The sequence below is a fragment of the Bombus impatiens genome, unplaced genomic scaffold (genome assembly GCF_000188095.3).
Source record: "Bombus impatiens unplaced genomic scaffold, BIMP_2.2 scf_0640, whole genome shotgun sequence".
NCBI lineage: Eukaryota > Metazoa > Arthropoda > Insecta > Hymenoptera > Apidae > Bombus > Bombus impatiens.
In genome coordinates, this window is record NT_177059.1 from 1303486 (window position 1) to 1322526 (window position 19041).

The following is a 19041-nucleotide window of genomic DNA, read 5'->3' on the forward strand; positions in this document are numbered from 1 at the left end:
AGAAGTCGAAAATATAGAATAACAATTTTTCGTTCGAGGCTTTGTTTTCGAGAAAATCGACTTTGAATTCTCGCTCGGTACGCGTGCACTTTATCGCGTCGCGTTATAACGGATCTCACTGTAGATCGTTTTCTCGATGGAAAAATTAAAACAAAATTTTTTATTCTATATTTTCGACTTCTTTTTTCGCGTAGAATCATCCCCTTTCCGCTTGTAGCACCAGTTACCAACCACCCTGTATATTGATGTCGGTTCAAACGTAGACCTTACAATAATTCGTTGATGAATTTACGATTAATAATAGCATAATGTTTTAATAAATACGTCATGATATAATACGTGTATTACGAAGCTAAGTAAAGTTGGTAGTTTTTTTATAATATTTCAGAAGTGTGCGAAAAACGCTTTTCGCGAGTAAAAAGAATTAAAAGGATGTATTTGATTTTCTGTTTTAGGCACAAATGCGAGATCGCCTGGGAAGACGTCACCAACGGGGGTAATTGGAAGCAGAGATGGAGCAGGAGTTGGTAGGACGATGAAAGAGTACGAAGATCAATTAGAAGCTCTGAAAAAGGAAAACTTCAACCTTAAATTACGGATTTATTTTCTGGAGGAGCGGATGGGAATTACATCGGCGGATGAAAATGCGATAAAAAAGAATATCGAATTAAAGGTTTCTACGTATAACGTTTTACCTTCTGTCAAATCGTTGCAATATTTTGTAGCTTGTTCGCAATTTCTCTCTTTTCTTTCTCTTCTTTAATTAACATTTTAATCGTTCGATCCGAAAAGCGCGTATATATTCCGCGAATTCAAATTCTCTTTACTTTCTTTTTAGGTTTGTAATATAAATATCGATATTTTAATTTGAAACTATAATTCGCTTTATTATTGTTGAAAATTCGAATATAGAGAGAGGACTCTACGGATAAAATCAGAAATATCTATTTTTATTTCTTAACAACTTTCGTAGATATATTTTATTTGCGAGATTTCATTGTTTTATTCTACCGTTAGGTTGAAATCGAATCATTGAGGAAAGAGTTGGTGGAGAAGCAGGAACTTCTCAGCCAGGCGGCCAAGGCGTTCGAATTAATCGAAGAACAAAAAGAAGCTTCTTCCCGGAATCAAGCCCAGTACCAGCAGTCGCTTGAAAATGAACGAGAAAAGATCAGAAGACTCGAGAAGGGTACGTAATAAAATTTATCGCTTCGTTATCGTAATTAAACAAAATTCTGCATATTTTCTTTGTCAGTGAAGAATCGGTAAAAAGAATTTATACCTGGATTCCAATGGTTTTATGATTGATCCTCCTACCAAATTTATGTATGTAATTCTTCTAGCAACATTTATGTCAGTTATGCATACGTATATATTATTTATGTATTTATGTATTTTGGCGATTTTGCAGTTTCCTTGGATTAAATTAAAAAAGGTTTAAATTTTATCATAAATTAGTTTATTACGTAAAGAGAACACTATATTTTTTAATTATAAAACTAATTTTTTTTTTTTTACTAACAACTTCATAAATTGTGCTTATTATTTTCAATTATCAAACACAAATGGCCTACTAACAGCTACTAAATCTACTTGCTACTATGCGCGTTCATCGATATCGAATCTTTTTGCCATGAAAATAGTATGCAATTGCTAGATTGTGGATGTTGTGGACGTTTATGCATTTACAAATAACTTAAATATGCAAATAATTTACGCAAACACATACGAAATATCCAACATAAAGTACCTTGTCGCAGTATTTAAAGCGCGAAATAAATCTTTATTGCTTGTTGGGATTCGTTTTGTTTTTAATACTATTCGTAAAAGTATAAATTTGCATTAATATCGGCAGTCTAATAACCATGATTTATTAATGCTGCGGTGTAATTTCATAATATTCAATATCGTATATAATTCGACGCGTTTCTTCCTACGATATAGCTTGTAAAAAGCTCTTTGTAGGAGAAAGTATCGGAATGTTTCGATAGGTTGTGCTTCATTCGCATAGTTACTCGTTGCTTCGGTAAACCCCCTTCTTTATACCCTTTGCTTTCCACGAAATTCGCTTATACTTGATACGATGAAAATTTTATGTCGTTGTCTGTTGCCATAGAATTAGCAGAATACGAAGAAAAAAAAGTAGATGCATCTATCTTCTATAAGGAAGCTTTCGGTATCACGCCAGAGAAGGCGTTGGAGAACGAGGAGAAATTATGTCAAATGGAAGAACTCGTTGCATCTCTAGAAGCCGAGGTAAGATAATACAAAAGATAACACGTAAAAGAAATGATTTTTATAGAAAAACTAACATTCATTTTACCTAATCCTCTATAACTAGAATAACGTTATTACGAGAAAAATTCTCACAATCGATTACGATCTTTTTATTTCCATTTGAAACTTAGGGAATAGTAATTACTGTAAATAGATTGGTTAACGTTGGCAGAAATGGTATGCTGATGAAATACAGTATCGCATATGATTATGTAATTTCTAAGTATTATACAAAGGGTTGATCCTTAATTCTCAGAGTCAATAAAGTATGAGATAGATTATCTAAATTAAATTAAATGAAATTAAATTGTGTAAAAGAATTAAGCCCTGATACTTATTTTTTATTTATTCTGTCCCTTTAAATTCTCTTTTAATCTTTTTCGAGCATCGCTGAAGATATAGGTTTCTTTCGAGTATATCCTTCTAGAGAAATTGAATTATTTCCGACTGGATTTTACAAAGTTGATCCCCAAAGAACGTCGTTATTCATGGCAATTGATAAGCAAATACTCGTCTGCCCTACTTCTTTTCCTTTTTCTACGTATCTACACCATTTCAACGCTATCTTTGTTCACTTCCTTCAGCCACGAAAAGAATGCGAGCTCGATAAGCGAGTTATCGTCGCTCTGCAAAAAGAGGAAAAAATTAATCAGTACGATTTTGTCCGTGGATGTGTATGCGTCGTTAACATTGTTCACTGATCAAATCCTTGCAATAGCTTTTTATACGTACGTTTGCTTATTAACAGATAATAATTACGCGACGTATGTGAAAAGTGTGGGCTAATGTTTCTCTTCTTTTCTTTTATTATTCTTCGTATTCGACTGGTCTATCGAAAATACAAATTTCTACGTTACGTTACACATAAATAGCTAAGACACTTGAAACAGTAAAATAGTAAAAATTGTATACGGGGGATATAGTTCTCATAAAAAGGAAATATCTTTCTTGAGAATTCAAGTTCATCGCAATTTTTGAAGTAATCGGCTGTTTCTTAAAAAAAATTGTTAAAAATCTTTCCTTTGGATGCTAATGTTTAATTTAAACGGCTATTTGATTTCCCTATGCTTTGTAGTTTTAAAAATAAAAGTGGCGGCTTGAGACTTTTATACATATACATACCATACCTGCCATTTATTCATTTTTATCCATTGTGAGAACGATTTAAATTAAAGATACGATGGCAATCACTAACAAAATGGCAAAACTGAATGCAAAATTACCATTTTACCGTTCTAGGTATATCATAGAATATACATACGACAAAAGTACTTTTTTCCAGTTATACCGTTTCACGTAGTACACGAACGATTTTAACCAAAAATTTATTCGCAAATGAACGTAGGTGAAACAGGTGACGAACAGCTTGGACGAGGAACGCGTCTGGGCGCAAGAACTCGAGGGTGAACGGGATGAGTTTAGAGAACGTTTAGAGGCTGAGACGCGATTGAGAGAAAATTTGGATGCGGAGAGGTTGCAAGATATTGAGTCGCTACGGGAGAAAGTAAAGGAACTGGAGGAACAGCAGCTAAAAAGGGACACTGTCGTTCAGCAGTGTAAAACCGAGCTACTCGAGAAAGAAAGAATCATTAAGGAAAAAAATGCACAGCTGGAAGAGAGGTGTCGGGTATACGAGGAGCTAAATGCCGTTTCAGAAAAAAGGAAGAAGCAAGTCGATCAATTAAGGACGTCTATAAAAGCCAGGGACGAGGCCCTCACTGATCTGAATAACAAACATCGTGCCCTGCTCTCTCAGGTGATTATCAGATTTGAATTTCATTTATATCTATTGCAGCAAGTCTCCTGGTTATCATCTCATTACTGATAACATCCTTAAAGAGTTACCTTAAAAGAAAAGCTATCGTCTACATAATCATCCTGTTTAACGCAATCATCCGCACGACGCATGTCTCTAATCAGTGGAAGTTTGCAGAAATCATCGTGATTCCTACATCAACGAACCTACATCATATCGCTTTGTATATAAGACTCTATCGCCCATCGTGTGTATACTGTTCGCAAAATGACTTCTAAGAGAACTAAAACTTGCAACGAGCAAAGAAAAACTTGGTTTCAGACAACAAACAAATCGGTAGAGTCTATAACGTAATTCTACACTTACTAGGGGAGAAGAGATACCGTCTTCCTAGACATACAACAAGCTTTCGATAAAGTTTCACGTGCTCGTCTACTTGACGACATTAAAATCAATCTATCTCGCTACTTTCTATTCTTGAAATCACATTTAAACAATAGACGGTTGCACGTACGCCACGAACATGACCCCATCGAAATTATATTCCATCTCGTTACATGGAACGTCTCGAGGTAACGTGCCGAGATTAGCACGCTGTGTAGCACACCGTGGATTTACCTATATATAAAGAGATATCACGGTAGTTACGTTCTAGCGCTTAATCAAGATCGCAAAGAAAGCTGAAAAATGCTTCGGAAAGGCATTAGAGACGTACAAATATCGCTGGATACCTGACGAATAAAAGTCAGTGAAAGAAAATCTGTGTATACCACATCTCTGTAAAGATAAAGCGAAGTAACTTGGAATGCATTTAGAGACAAGACTAACACGGGCAAAGCGTATGAAAACCAAGAGGAGAGAATTGGATCTGAAACTAGGTAAAATGTACTGGCTTATTGGTAGGAAATCTCAACTGTCATTCTACGATAAATTAAGTATCTGTAAAGATATCCTGAAGCCAGTGTTGACTTGTGGAATACAAATTACGAAGGACTTGCCAGTAATTGATATTTTACAATGATTCCGATACAAAGCACTCGGATCAATGCTTGACGCTCCCTGGTACGTCACAAATGCGACCATTCGCAAAGATTTAGAATTACCGACAACAGAAGAAGAAATCCAGCGATACAGCATTAACTATGAAGAGAGAAAACATATCGTGAAATGCGTGGTCCTTTAGGATTCTTTAGAATTAAAAACTAAAAAAAAAAGGCACTTGATATTTACTTGATAAATAATATTACTAGATATAAAAGTTAAAACTAGGATTTAAGAAATTAGACGTTAAAGTAATATTGAATTTAAGGAAAATTATTTTTCTGGTATAACGCGTTAAGTTTGATTAATTAATTTCAATGAATTTATATTGCAGTTCGAGAACGGTTATGTTAAAAGATCACCCCCGAGCAGTCCATCGGCTATGAATTCGGTCGAAGATCCTTTGCAAGCAAGAATGGGACAAAAGATGAGCTGCGCGCAAGGGATGACGAAGAGAGGAAACACTTGTCTCGATTGGGAACCAAATCGAGAAAGGTCAACCAGAGTGAAGTCGCCAGTGCAAACTTTGAACGGAGAGATCAGAGACATTAGAGACTTAATCAAGGTTCGCAGAAACTTTTCTTCTCATCTCTTCTTTTTTCTTGCTAAGAATTATCGAACTACTAACGATTCTACAAACATCGATCTTAAATTGAATATTTATCTCGTTTAGGAGCTGGAAGAAAAAGAAAAGGAATTGAAAGCTCAAGAAGAATCGAGAAAACAGTTGGTACTGAAACTATGTAACACGCAGAAACAAGCAGAAACGATGAGTTACAAACTGAAGAAGTTAGAAGGTGAACACGAGAAAGCGATTAAGACGATTCAAGGTTTCATGGAGAGGCAGCAACAATTGGAAAACACGAAGCTGAGGAAGGAACAGAAGATCATGGAGTTAGAAATAGAACTGAACAGGCTGCGGGAGTACGAGAATGCGAAGGCTGCGAGGGATGGACACGATCAATTCGTTCTGAGAGATTTCAGCACCGACATGACGGACGATCCAGAACGCGATGCCAGCAATCAGGTCGACATCATGATTTTTCGATTCTGCATGCTTGTCTCTACGTTTTTGAAGCATCATATCAAAAATTTAGGCTTTGGGCTTTTAAGGTTTGGTAGCATTGTCTCGAGGTTATTCTATATTATCGTAGCTGTTTAACGTTACTGTAAAATACAGAAATAATTAATCACGAATGGAATTTGGATCTCGATGATTAGTCGGAAAGGCTAACGGACGAACGGTCATTGTATGAAAGTTCGCTAACGTGGAGACAACGCTTGGAATTGTAACGCATTCCGCTTTTAACGAGGAAAACGGAATTAATCACGGAATGGTTTAGTATTATCAAACGTTTCTCTTTCTTTCAGAGATACTGAATTCACCTAATATCTTCTACTTCTACTTCTCCTTTTCTGCTTTATCGTCATCATCTCTCTCACTGCATGACACTTATCGCTTTGGGCCACTGTTCGTTACATTTCGATATCCTTACCGGTGCACCGAAAATTGCGACCACAAGTAGCTCTGCGCTATTCAACATGTACGCATATGAGATTTAAATATACAAATCCAGCGTTACTCGAGTCGAGTTCTAGTAATTTTTTCAAGAATTTTCTTTTACATTCGTGATACGAGTTTAAAGTTGGAATCCTCCGTTGAGAAGATTCCTTCTCGTTTTCTTACGCTTGTTTTACTTCTTGATTCTTAATTTAATTAATTGAATTTATTTTACATTTCGAGTTCAGTACAAGTTACGTATTTTTTTCTTCACTTTTTTTTAATCTTTTTTTAATTATGAAGTGATCTATTATTGGTTTTTTCTTTGTGCATACGTTTTTTTTTTGCACGGGTTTGTAGTGTTAACGCATGGCATGTATCAGAGATAAATCGCGTTTTTAATTTACGTACGCGTATTAGTGTCGAAACACAAGCAAACGGGATATTTGTATTTTACGCTGTTATGTACGTTCGAAGAACGGTTTTTTAAATCACACCGACGAAATTTAATAAATTTTTGTACAATTTTTTTTATGTCGCTCTGGTCCTGCTAATTAATTATTCCGCGATATTACATTACTTTGTCTCATTACTTGCGCACTAACATACCTTTCCAAGCTAAATTAACTAATCGCATAATACAACTACTTCCTCAGATGTGAAATCGAACAAGAAGTTCCTAAGAAATTTGCATATTTTTAACAAATCAGCAATCTGTTATCAAAGCTGTCAACAAATAAATTAATTACTCACTTTGCGTTTATCAATTGTCTAATTGGCGAACTTTAGTCGAATTTCTATATATATTAACCAACGAGTCGGAACACGTTTACATATATTTTGAAAGATTTCGGTGTTTTCTCGATTCTACTTCGAATCTGATACATGGATGGAATCTAAATATAGTTTAATTAGGCTACGGCCCAAGGTTCCAGTTCCCCAAGGAGTTTCAAAGTCCAAATTTACCGTCAAGTTCATTCCCCTATTATTTTCTTCTTATAGGTACGCATCAAATATTTTCTGCTACGAAATTAGAGTTGCCAAGTGGTTTCAAACGATTCCAACATATTGTAATTCGCGTTATTCGGATTCCAACTAACAGATCAACTAAATCAATGATAACGAACATCAAAAATAGACGAATGATTTCTCGAGTGGAAGTACGTACCGTAAAGTCAATCACCTTTAAAAGCCACGGACTTAATTCACATCCCTCGAGCTATTTGTCTCGTTAGCCGACTTAATTGTTAAATCAAAGTACTTGACCTCGTTCCTCGAGTATTTCGACGTTGTTCGATTCAGAAATGAGAAAATTACATCTGAAACAAGACTACCGCTGGTGGCAACGACCGTTAACAGTCAGTAGCTTAATTCGAAACTCTCAGACTGATAGCAGCGTCCTACACACGAATTCCACGTTAAACGAGCGCAAGTTAGCGACCATAGCTGGACATGGAGCGAAAACGGCGTGCGAGCGGGCAACGCGATCGTATATCGGATTATCAAAGTAATTTTCGTAGAGCAAGTCCCGGCGAGGCGGTGTCTTCGAGATACCAAACCGAAGACGTGCCTTTCGTCTAATAATAGAGACAGTCCGCTCGCGAAGTCTGCGCGATCCGCTGCCGGCTCGCAGTCTTCGTACGAAAATTCGTCTCGAGTCTCGACCGTTTTCCAATCACCGTGGTTTTCTCCACAACGAACGACGATAATTGAAAACGACTGTAATTGACTAAGAACGCGACACAATCGACATAATCGATCCAGGAGATTTGAGGAGACTCAGAGTCCAGTTATCCTTATTCTCTTTTGCTTTATACACGATCAAAAACGACGAACGTTCGATTAGAATTTCAAAGTAAAACGAATTCGAACAAGTGCGACTTTTTTTTCTTTTGTCTGAACGAAGAGAACGACTCTAGATCGAAGTTGAGTCGAAGAACACGCGAGTTTATCCGTTTACTATTCTTTTTCTTTTTCTTCGTTTTCCTCGTTTTGTTTTACGAAAGGGAGAATTGAAAAGGAATCTCGTGATTTTCCCACGGAAAATCCATCGAAAAGTTTCGGCAACAATTCGGGAAGAAACGGCGCTCTCGTGTCTTTCCCTTTCCTCTGTCACAGATATTCGCCAGTGCTAGAAATAATTGTAGCATTTGCGTTGAGTATCTTTCAAGGATTAATTCAACGTAATTGAATCGAACGGAAATCGAAAAAGAGAAAAGAAAAGAAAAGAAAGACGATAAAAATGTTCTCCTGTTTGTGCGCCTCGGTGAGAATGGAGGTAGGTGGATGTAACAAGTATCGTCTTTTGGGCAAATCGATTAAGTTTTCGTCTATTTTTCGATCATGTGTTCTATATTTATCGTTAAAACGATCTAAGCTGTGTGATACGTTAACCATGGTAATTGATTTTTTATTCTGTTAAATCAAAAGCGGATCTGTACAAAATTGATGACTTATTGATAATTTACTTTTGCTTTTAACGAATTAAGCGCAATAATTGTTACAGTTAGCTGTAGTTGGCTTCTTTTAACAGTGAAATTTGAGTAACTTATTACAGAAACTCGAGAAAGTTTTGTGCAATAATTATATGACTTTATAAAACAATCGAGAAATTAATTAAATTTTTATATCACACTTTTGTTACATATAAGATGTTTATCTAGCCGATTACTATGAAATTATAAGTATCGTATATTTTACATAGAAAAGAGATTTCTTTTTTCAAAATAAATTGACAGCGATTCAATTATGTATTACATTTCAATTAATTACGATATGATTAAATCTTATGCGATATAACAAATCCGTATACGCGAAAACATAAATCTTCGAGAAGATAACTAAATCGTAGAAATTTTGCGTGAAAATCATTTCTTATCTTTAAGCAGAATAGAGAATAAGGTACTTATCTTCTTCGCGGAAAGGTTAACAAACATATAAGTTAGGAAATTGCAAATCTTTTTTTTTTTTTTTTTTTTAAAATCTTTAATCTCAAAGCTTCAACTCTTATCCATACTTTCCTCTATAAAACACGAATTCGAAAACATCGAATTAATTATCTGTCAATCAGTTAACATTTTTACTTCATTCCTTTCGATTCTTTGTTTCATTCTTAAAACGCCTACGATTGCCGACACTACGCTGGAATTTTCCAATCTACATCGTAAGATCTCTTTTCATAAAACTACTACTTTTGAAAAAAAAAAAAAAAAAGTAAAAAACGCAGTACCGTGCCCAAAACTGGAACTAACGCCGCAAATTGTTAGCTCGTCCAAATCGATAAGAAAAGTCGGTAAAATTAAGGCTAACTGTAAAGTTACAAATTAGATGTATCTTTTTGCTTTTAGGAGCCAGATATCGTTACCCTTGTCTCGCCGCGCAGTTGGTCAAGGAAACCGAAAAACTAAATACCCGTATTACCAAACAAAAACTTAAAAAACAAAACTTAACAAACAAAGAAACAAAAAAAAAAAAAAGAACGATCTCTGCAGAATGTTAAATCAGCATGTAACGTTGCTCCGCTTTTCCTTCCACGTTATCCGTCCACGAGTTCCATACGAATCCTCCACGTACCGCGAAACTCTTCTCTTCTCGCTTAAATAATTCCCACGATTTCGATGCAAATTGATCGCACGCAAACTTTTGTACCATACACCATCTCTGTAATCGCAGTTGTTCTTGCAAATAAAGCTTACCGATCGTTGCAACCGATTTGTTTCCGAGTTTTATTGACGAGAACAATACTTTATATGTGCAGCAACGATTCGACGAAATGGAAGCCAAAATAAACGATCTACGAGACCAAATAGAGACCATCAAGGCCGAAAAGAGTCGTTTGGAGAAGCAGATTCAAGTTGAATCAGAGGTATTACTCCGTTAATTGCGTATCCCTTTTCGAACAATCGTTTCCTTCGTTATCGTGCCTTCGTTAGAAAGTAAATCCGGCTAAATAGCTTTTATATCGATTCGAGAAATTAGACAAGAAGCTTGAAAAACTTATGTAACTTAATTGGCAAAATTGATTAATTCGAAGACGTTTCGTCGACACGGCAAATTGTCATTCGATCGAAGAATTTCAAGAGGGAAGAAATTATTGTTTAATTTGTTCGAAGATCAGATGCGTTTCTCCAACTATATGCTTACGGACGATAGTGGTATTTTATTTATATATACGTTAAAAGAATGTGCTCGGTGTTGTGCGAAAATTGTTTATATAGCGAAAAGTACGAATTACGCAAGACGATATTTGGATTGGTGAATTGTTGCAAAAATTGCAATGCATGAAAGTTTTATACTTTTCTCACTCGTTCCTCTACGAATGGATATATTTTTCTCTACTTCTCCCTTTTAAGTAGCAGATTATGGGATTGTTGATACTAGATACAACAGAACGAAGCTTGTCGACTGGATTTTCTCCAAATTATTTCAATTGCGATCTAATCTCTTAAAACGCGAAACTTTCTTCGTTTCCTTTCGTCTAAAAATATATTTTTATATAAATATTTAGTGATATTTGTAACAAATTGAGCCATTGCGTAGAGTAGATCCAAGTTCGAGCAAAGTTAACTCGTTTAGGACGCGAAATAACGTCATAACTGGTTGAAACTCTTTTTTAGATTTCGTTAAACGATCGAATATCAAAATAATATTAACAATACACGGATTTTCCCCTATTTATCATCACGCGTATTTATAACACCTTATTCTATATATAATATTGCTCTTTTCTTCGCGTCTAAGCTTAGTTATCGATACACGTAATACTCGCGTAGTGTAATTAATAATAAAACAACGTAGTAGTTAATCATTTAAATTTCTTAACATCGAATAAAGAAGAATTTTTTTACAATCGCGCGGTAATGCGTTTACCTGAGTTCTGATCTCCGTTAAAATCTCCAAACTAACAGGATATTAATATTATTTTCAGGAATTGAAAGGGCGACTTCAGGATAGGGAACAGAAGATAGAAGTCCTAGAGATCGAGAAGCAGACGATAAAGGAACAGCTGCAGAACAAGATGGATGAACTCGACAAACTGAAGAAAATGATAAAAAACGATATGGAGGAGTCGAGCAAACGGGAGGACCTTATTCACGATCTGCAAGTTCGCGATGCAGAGATCACGGAGAAGAATCGTAAGATCGAGCAGTTGTCGAAGGAGTTGCAAGTGAAGACACAGAACTTACAGAAGCTGGTGAACACGGAGCTATGGAGCAAGAACAAGGAGATCGCCAAGCTCCACAACCATATGACCGCCACTCACTGTCTCGAAAGGAGCCGAAACAAGTTAGACATGACGCAAGAAAGCGCCAGCACGCAGCTATCGACTCTGATCAAAGAGCTAAACGACATTGGTATCAAGGTAACGTTTACCAATGAGGTGATCCAACTGAACTACGTCGACGGCAACGAGACCATAGACGTAAAAACTATGACAGACTATGTACAGAAGCTGGTAGCCCAGAAAAATGAGTTGGAGAAGGAAGTCGATTACCTAAAGTGGTTGAAGCTGGTTTCGAAACCGGACATCGCCACGGAGATCGATGGATACGGTGATAATCAAACGGAGAGAGCCAAGAAATATTGCGAACTCATGCGTACACATTTGAAAGACTTGGTAAAGTTCATGAAAGAAATGTTGAAAAACGCCAACTACGCGGATACCATCGGCAACGACCATAAGAAGACCGTATTCGACGTTTTCATGAACTCGAAGATACTGTCCGACGATTTCGTCAACGCGCTCGAGGGAATGTCGACGAATGATTTAGCCATTAACACCGATGACGCGAATGTAAAATCGCTGGACAATTCGGTGAAGAAAAGTCGATCTGACAACTTACTCAGCGCTACGAAGAATCAAGCGTCCACGCAGTCAGATTCCGAGGCGTTTTCTGAACCTGATAGGACCGTTTCTATGGCTAGAATTGGATTACAAGAGACGCAACAGAAGTCTTTGAACCGGTCCAGATTTTCCAAGTATACTAAAACGTTCACCGATTCCGAAGACTCGTTGGAATATGTGCCTTATTATAAGTCGTATCAGAACGATCTGAACGATTCCGAAGCCAATTATCAGATACAAGAGCTTAAAGAAACAAACGCTTTACTGTACACGGAGCTCAGTGCTCTTAGGAACGAGTTCACTGCCAAAATTTCTTTCGATTGTGTAAGTATGACCTACGCAATTTTATCAACCCTGTCGCGTTCTTTGCGTTGTTTACAATTGTTTTCTCGTTCGTTGATAAATTTAATTAAGCGCGTGTTAATTCGTGCATTTCTTAAAATATCAAAAATCTCTTTGACTCTTAGTCTTTGTTAAAAATTCGAAAGCATTATTAGGAATTTTGTAAAAATATATCTTAGAAGTCTTTAACGCGATAGTAAAGTAGATGATCTTGTTTTTAAATGTATTTTTTTAATTTTCAGATATTCGACGAAAAAATATCGCCATTGATGATCAAATTGGAAAAGTCGCAAAAGTACTGCGAGAAATTGCAATCAGCTTTGGACAGAAGAGTACACGAAGTCCACACACTGAGGAAAGAAAGCAAACAAAATTGTACGCGTAGAGCGCAATTGGAAAAGAAACTAGCTGATCTGGAGTGCATGGCAACAGAAATGAATAAACAGAAGGCTGAACTAATACATTACAAAGACAATGCCGAAAGAAAAGCCGCGGAAATGCTAATATCGCTCAACAGGGAAAACGACACGGTGATAAATCATTCTTTTCTCAATTTTTACAACTTTAACTATTACGTGTATTCAATGGTATTTAAAACTAGTCGAAAACATAGCTCTTTGAGAATTAATATTTTACCGATGTTAATTGTTATCGTTTGGTAATTATGTTTTCTGAATAATTACAGTTGAGGACACGAATCAAAAAATTGGAAGACGAACACGAATCTGCAAAGACGAGCATATCAACGTTGACGAAAGAACTGGACCATTTGACTCTTTCGCATAGTCAGATTCTCGTGGAGAATACAAAGCTAACGAACGATAAGTTACGTTTAGAGCAAGAAGTAAGGAAAACGGAGAACAGATGTGACATGACTGTTCGTGCCATGCATGATAAATTTAACAAAGAAGTAAGATAATCGATGTTTATGGCTCGAATTAATTAGAATCAATCCATCTTCGATCGTAATACCATTTTGTAATATACCTGTGTACACTTACAGATATCAGATCTGAATCAAATTAACGAATCTCAAAGGGCAAGATTACAAGAATTGGAAGTGACTAATAAAGAGTTGCGAAGACATGTAGCAGTTTGTGAAGCGAGCGATTCAGCGCCAAGTTCCAGTGGCGTTTCTTCCATACCTACAGAGACTATGCTGAAACAAACTTGCGAAGATATCATGCAGGAATATCAAGCATACAACGTTAGTCGAATATTTTTAATAATCGTATCTTTTTTTTTTTAAACGGTTCATTCAAAAGAGAATTTATCGAAAGCTCGAACGCGCTTGTAAGGATTCCGTGTTTCTAATGGACTGCCACTGTTCAATGATCGATGCTTGAAAAGTTCCTTCTATTATATGGATTAAATGTGCAGTCAATTTAAAAGCGTAGTAGAAATTTTATAACGATTGATATTTTAACTATTTTCTGGGATTATTTGAAGATTGTGCTAAATTATATTATTTTAGAATTCGCAGTACTGGCTACCTATAAGCTACTCGACGATTGGCGGGCGCAGTAAAACAAGCTGTTCACCAGACCTGGGAATCGAAAGTGACGCGGCTGTTACAACTATGAGGCCGTTACAAGACACTTTAAAAATCACCGAATCCATGACTAATCTGTTGAGCGATGAAGATAATAACAATGGTAATAGGCCAGTTCGAGAGGCCGATAGCGAAAGCCCTTTGCCGATAGAAGGTAACTTATTTTTATAAATTATAACAGTTGCTATACAATTTTATTTTATTTCAATCATACATTCCTAATTCTTCGTTATATATTTCAACAAATAAAACTTATTATCCATCAGGCCTCGATGAAGTAGAAGCTTTGAAGCAAGAAAATGAAACACTGAAAAGAAGATTAATGAAAACAAGAAGGGCATTGGAAGATACTTTCCAACATCTTTCTGCGTCGAATAAAAACAAGAAAAACGTCGAGAAAGCGATAACGAAGCAATTACAGATTACTAAGAGCATATTGAAGAAAACAAGGACGTACGAAGAACCACTGGACAATTGAAACTATTAAACTACAGAAAAATATCATTCATTCGCCAGAGAATAGAGAACCAAATGAAAAGTCGTCGTTCGTTGTCAGTTTTTAAAGAACTGAAATTATCCTCAACTTTTTTAATCGCGTTTTTACTATATTTCTGTATTTCATACGTTTTTCGATTCATATGAAAATTTAGAACAATCGTCAACGAACGAATTGTATCTGTACAAATGAAAGAAAAACGGCGGCGACGATTATCGTATTTTGTAAGAAAAAGTATTTTCGTATATTCGTGAAACATTGAACGAAAAAAGGGAAGATGTAAGAATTAATATAGAGAAAAGATGACGATAAGGAAAAAAGAAAGAAAGGAATCTTCGTGGAAAAAAACGAAGCTGTATATGTAAGTTTTGTATATAATCGTGTATGTGTATTCGAATTCTTTTGTAGATTGTTTCTTCTCTTCGAAGGTTACTACAACCTTATCATCGAAACGAAAGCTGTCCATTTTACCGTATCTTCGAGTTCTCGACGTCCCGAAATTCGCGCGCGTGTACATACGAACACCGAGAAAGTCATTACACAGCATCTGTACATAATCTTCACAAATAAAGTGCCATTGATATTTGACAAAAAAAATGACGTTAAAGTTAGAAAAAATATTACTTCTTACTTCCAGTTCCAATTTATATTTTCGTTTATATTTCCCTTCGTATCCTATGTTGTATTCTTGCAGCCAATAAAAATTTTAAAAGACTATTTTCCATTTACTGTCGGATGTACATGTGATATGAGTAAAAACAAACTAAGCAGACAATAAATTTTACTTACATAAAATTAGAATAACTTTTTTCCCCGCTGTTCTGGACAACGGAAATATCTTATAAATAGGGGCATGTTTTACATAAAAAATATTATTAAATCTTATTCGTAAATCTCAATTCTCAAAGCTAGACAATAATTTACTAGAAATTACGTTGTTTACATTCGTTAGAAAATATTTAAAAAAATGATAACGAGATATATGCTAAAATAGAATAAAACGACGAACTTGATAAAAACTAACGTTAATAGAATGTCTGTAAAATTAATGTGCAAAGAATAAATTTTGCTTAAGCTCGTGTACGGATAAAAATGAAGAGTTTGAAAGTACACAGTACAACGTGATATAGATTACGATAGAATTTTTATTATCACTCGATGACTAGATAATAATATAAAGATCCGTAGTAACTCGTGTCGATGAAGTTATGAATTGCGCTAGTCATGCGAATCTTTTTTATTCATCTTTATGAAACCCGGTGAGGAGTGTGTGTGTTCGATTTTCATAACTGTACAACATTCAGTTCTTTTACCCGACGAAATATATCGTATTTCTGTTTCAGCTCTCCTTTCAATTTCAGTTCATCGAATTTTCGCGGGTAAAATAATCGGGGCGACGTATATACAATTCTACAATGATATATTTTTTTTTTATCGCTCCTTCTCGGACGATGTGCGCTATGTTTCAAGTACTATATCGCTCGAATAATACGAGGCATATAGGAATATTTGAAAAATAAATTTACAAATCATGTCGTCGTAAATCTTGAACAAATATACATAAAAAATTTTACGTTTGTTACGTAATTAATATGGTGTGTGTGTATATATATATATATATATATATATGCCTCATATTACTACATATACGAATGAAGTTAGCCATCAATCGGAGACTTACGTCGATCAATTGAATCCGTTGCTTTTGATTATCGATCATCTATATATAAATCTAGGCATGCTGTCACGAATATGTATCTCGCGTGTACATACATATGTATACAATTTATACATAATCGCGCATATACATATATGCGTTGAGACAAGAGTACAATTGACATCGTTACGACTTTGATTATTTAACATTGTTACCGCTTTACAGACAGAACCTGGTAAATTGTGCATTTGTACGCTTTAGTCTAATATTTAAAAAAGGTATTAATGTAATTTATTTTCCATATCCACAAAATTTTTAAGTAAATTTACAGCTTGATCTGTGAAGCGTTAACCGCGTAAACGAACGTTCGTTCAAATGGAATCGATTGATCGAAATATCTCGCGACAGTGCCTTTCCGATGCTGTAAATCGATAAAAAGTGACGCAGAGCACGTCAAAGGTGTAATCTACTGACGCTCGGTTTCACCAACGATAAACAAACATGCAAAGTAAACTTTGATTCGGTATTCGATCAAATGGCGTCGTGTTTGTTTGTCGATTTCGTTTACGTTGGTGGAATCGAATGGCGATCGTCTAATAAGTCGCGAAAAAGGGACTTACTTTCGAGCGACAATCATGGATGTTGATATTCGTTGCGTTGTCACGCTAAGAAACATCTTCGTTATGCTTCACGATGTAGACTACACGATTGGTTTTGTTTATGGATACATCGATCGTTGTATCCATAAGGGCAAGCCTCTCTCGACTTATCATAGTTCTCCACGATTCACCAGTCGCAAGTAAACCTTTTTGCAATAAATTACAACACAATTAATAATCCACACCTGGCTGTCGTTCGCTCGAAAATCACACTTCTCGAATCAATTTGAATAAGGCGTTCGGAAATCACGCGACGACGTTCGATCTAACGTGGACAATATTTCCACCACGTCTTCGCTCGTCCGTTTCTTAAAGTGGACTGAACGGTTCGCGGTAAGTAGAACGATTCTGATTGGTCGCGAAGCTGGCCAACTCTGTAGCACTAAATTCGTACGTACCTACATTTTATGCATGTACTTTACATTAGAAGAGCGCGACATTCGATATATATTCATTATGAAAAAAGTGTAAATCGTTTGACCAATCGAAACTGATTTTACAATCTACGCTTCCTCGATCGAACATTCACGATTCCGTGCTATGTCACAGCTTCGCTAACGAAAAATAATGAACCAGTCTCGTGTGTAATTATCTCGCATTTATGAGAAAATCGATCTATCGAGCGTCGATGGAAAAAATTCATTAGTGCTTCAGGGTTAACTTTTATTTCGAATTTCATTTGCGGACGGCGTCGCTTCCTTAGAGATCGCTGTACGCCTATCCTTCCCGTCTTTCCTGCTTTCGCTCTACCTCCCATTTTTCCTCCTTCCCTTACCGTAGTACAATAAAATCTAATCTGAACTATGTACAATAAACGACACTTGAAACTTCTAGCGTCACGTAAGCGCGGTATACCATAGAAACGTGTCCCGCGATGTTCACGAACGAAACGATATCTTTCGTCAAGTACGATCTCTACGAAACGCAATTCGTTCTACGGGAATGCGTATGTATTCGCTAGAACGAATGCCAGCTCTTTACGCGTACGAATACCCATTCTTGCAAATATCTTGACGATTTCGTTGAATACCAACATACATGTACGTTGGAAAAAAAAGTTCGTTACGAAGTATCGTCCTTTCGAACGATATCGATTCGTTGTGAACAACCGGTCTCGCGACACGTCTAAACTACCCTCTAGTATTTCTTTATTCGACGATTAAACTCCATAGTACCGGGAAACGAGGAACTTGTACATAAATATATTTAGATTAATCGTACCTATCGAATGCGTATCGTATACGCGCTCTAAATGTAACTTTATACGACAGCGACATATGGCATCATTCCGATGATGGGAACCCCGCCGGGACGGTGAAGTGTACGGTGTGGAATGACTCCTGTGGCTCGAGACGGTGCTCGATCGTCACGCATATCCTGATCGAGTTCCGCTCTTATTAGGTGGATCTCTTGGTGATACACCGAGAACACCGAGATCCTCTCGAGATCGAGACTCGCGAACGTAAGATCGTCGACGATCGACGAAAGTGGACAGGTTGATGATTCGATCGAAGGCTTAGTCTTTTAATTGAGTCTTGCCTTATGGATAAAGATCGTCAGGTAAACGCCTTGCGCCGATCCGTTCTTCCGAACGGTGCTTGGCAACGCGTCAGTTTGCCGGGTTATGTGGCGTAGTGGGAATGGTGGTGAGCGTGTGGAGGTGGTGGTTCGCCGAGCCATGAATCGGGCGAGGGTGGAAAGTCCGGGTAACCACCTCCACCGCCGCCTCCGCCGCCACCACCACCTCCGCTCGATTCGTTGCTCAAATCCGATGCCGGTCCTGGTACCATGCCACCTGTGCCTCCTGCAACATGCATCGTCCAATTTTTCCATTAACATTTTCGCCTTTTTTATAACACCGTGGCTTGGAAATGTACGGTGGTGGTGAAATTTAAACGAAGGTGCGTTTAATGTT

At 36.6% G+C, this 19041-nt stretch overlaps 2 protein-coding genes across 8 annotated transcripts in view; one reads left to right on the top strand and one right to left on the bottom strand.

Annotated features, from left to right (window-relative positions):
• LOC100749924 (centrosomin) overlaps positions 1-15391 on the top strand; it is a 39807-nt gene extending 24416 nt beyond the window's left edge. For all 3 annotated transcript variants that reach the window (XM_003491833.4, XM_003491831.4, XM_003491832.4), the window contains 13 exons: positions 456-673; positions 1018-1189; positions 2117-2256; positions 3623-4033; positions 5409-5639; positions 5748-6101; positions 10333-10440; positions 11503-12744; positions 13005-13292; positions 13448-13672; positions 13766-13969; positions 14237-14468; positions 14581-15391. In XM_003491833.4, coding sequence (XP_003491881.1) covers positions 456-673; positions 1018-1189; positions 2117-2256; positions 3623-4033; positions 5409-5639; positions 5748-6101; positions 10333-10440; positions 11503-12744; positions 13005-13292; positions 13448-13672; positions 13766-13969; positions 14237-14468; positions 14581-14792 — 4037 coding nt within the window. In that variant the 3' untranslated portion in view covers positions 14793-15391. The remainder of the gene's footprint in view (positions 1-455; positions 674-1017; positions 1190-2116; positions 2257-3622; positions 4034-5408; positions 5640-5747; positions 6102-10332; positions 10441-11502; positions 12745-13004; positions 13293-13447; positions 13673-13765; positions 13970-14236; positions 14469-14580) is intronic.
• A 546-nt stretch (positions 15392-15937) lies between these two features.
• LOC100750204 (LIM/homeobox protein Lhx3) overlaps positions 15938-19041 on the bottom strand; it is a 62468-nt gene continuing 59364 nt past the window's right edge. For 4 of the 5 annotated variants that reach the window (XM_033322462.1, XM_033322463.1, XM_024369776.2 and 1 more), the window contains one exon: positions 15938-18930. In XM_033322462.1, the coding sequence (XP_033178353.1) occupies positions 18749-18930 (182 nt within the window). In that variant the 3' untranslated portion in view covers positions 15938-18748. The remainder of the gene's footprint in view (positions 18931-19041) is intronic. The other variant, XR_004462298.1, reaches the window with a different exon arrangement.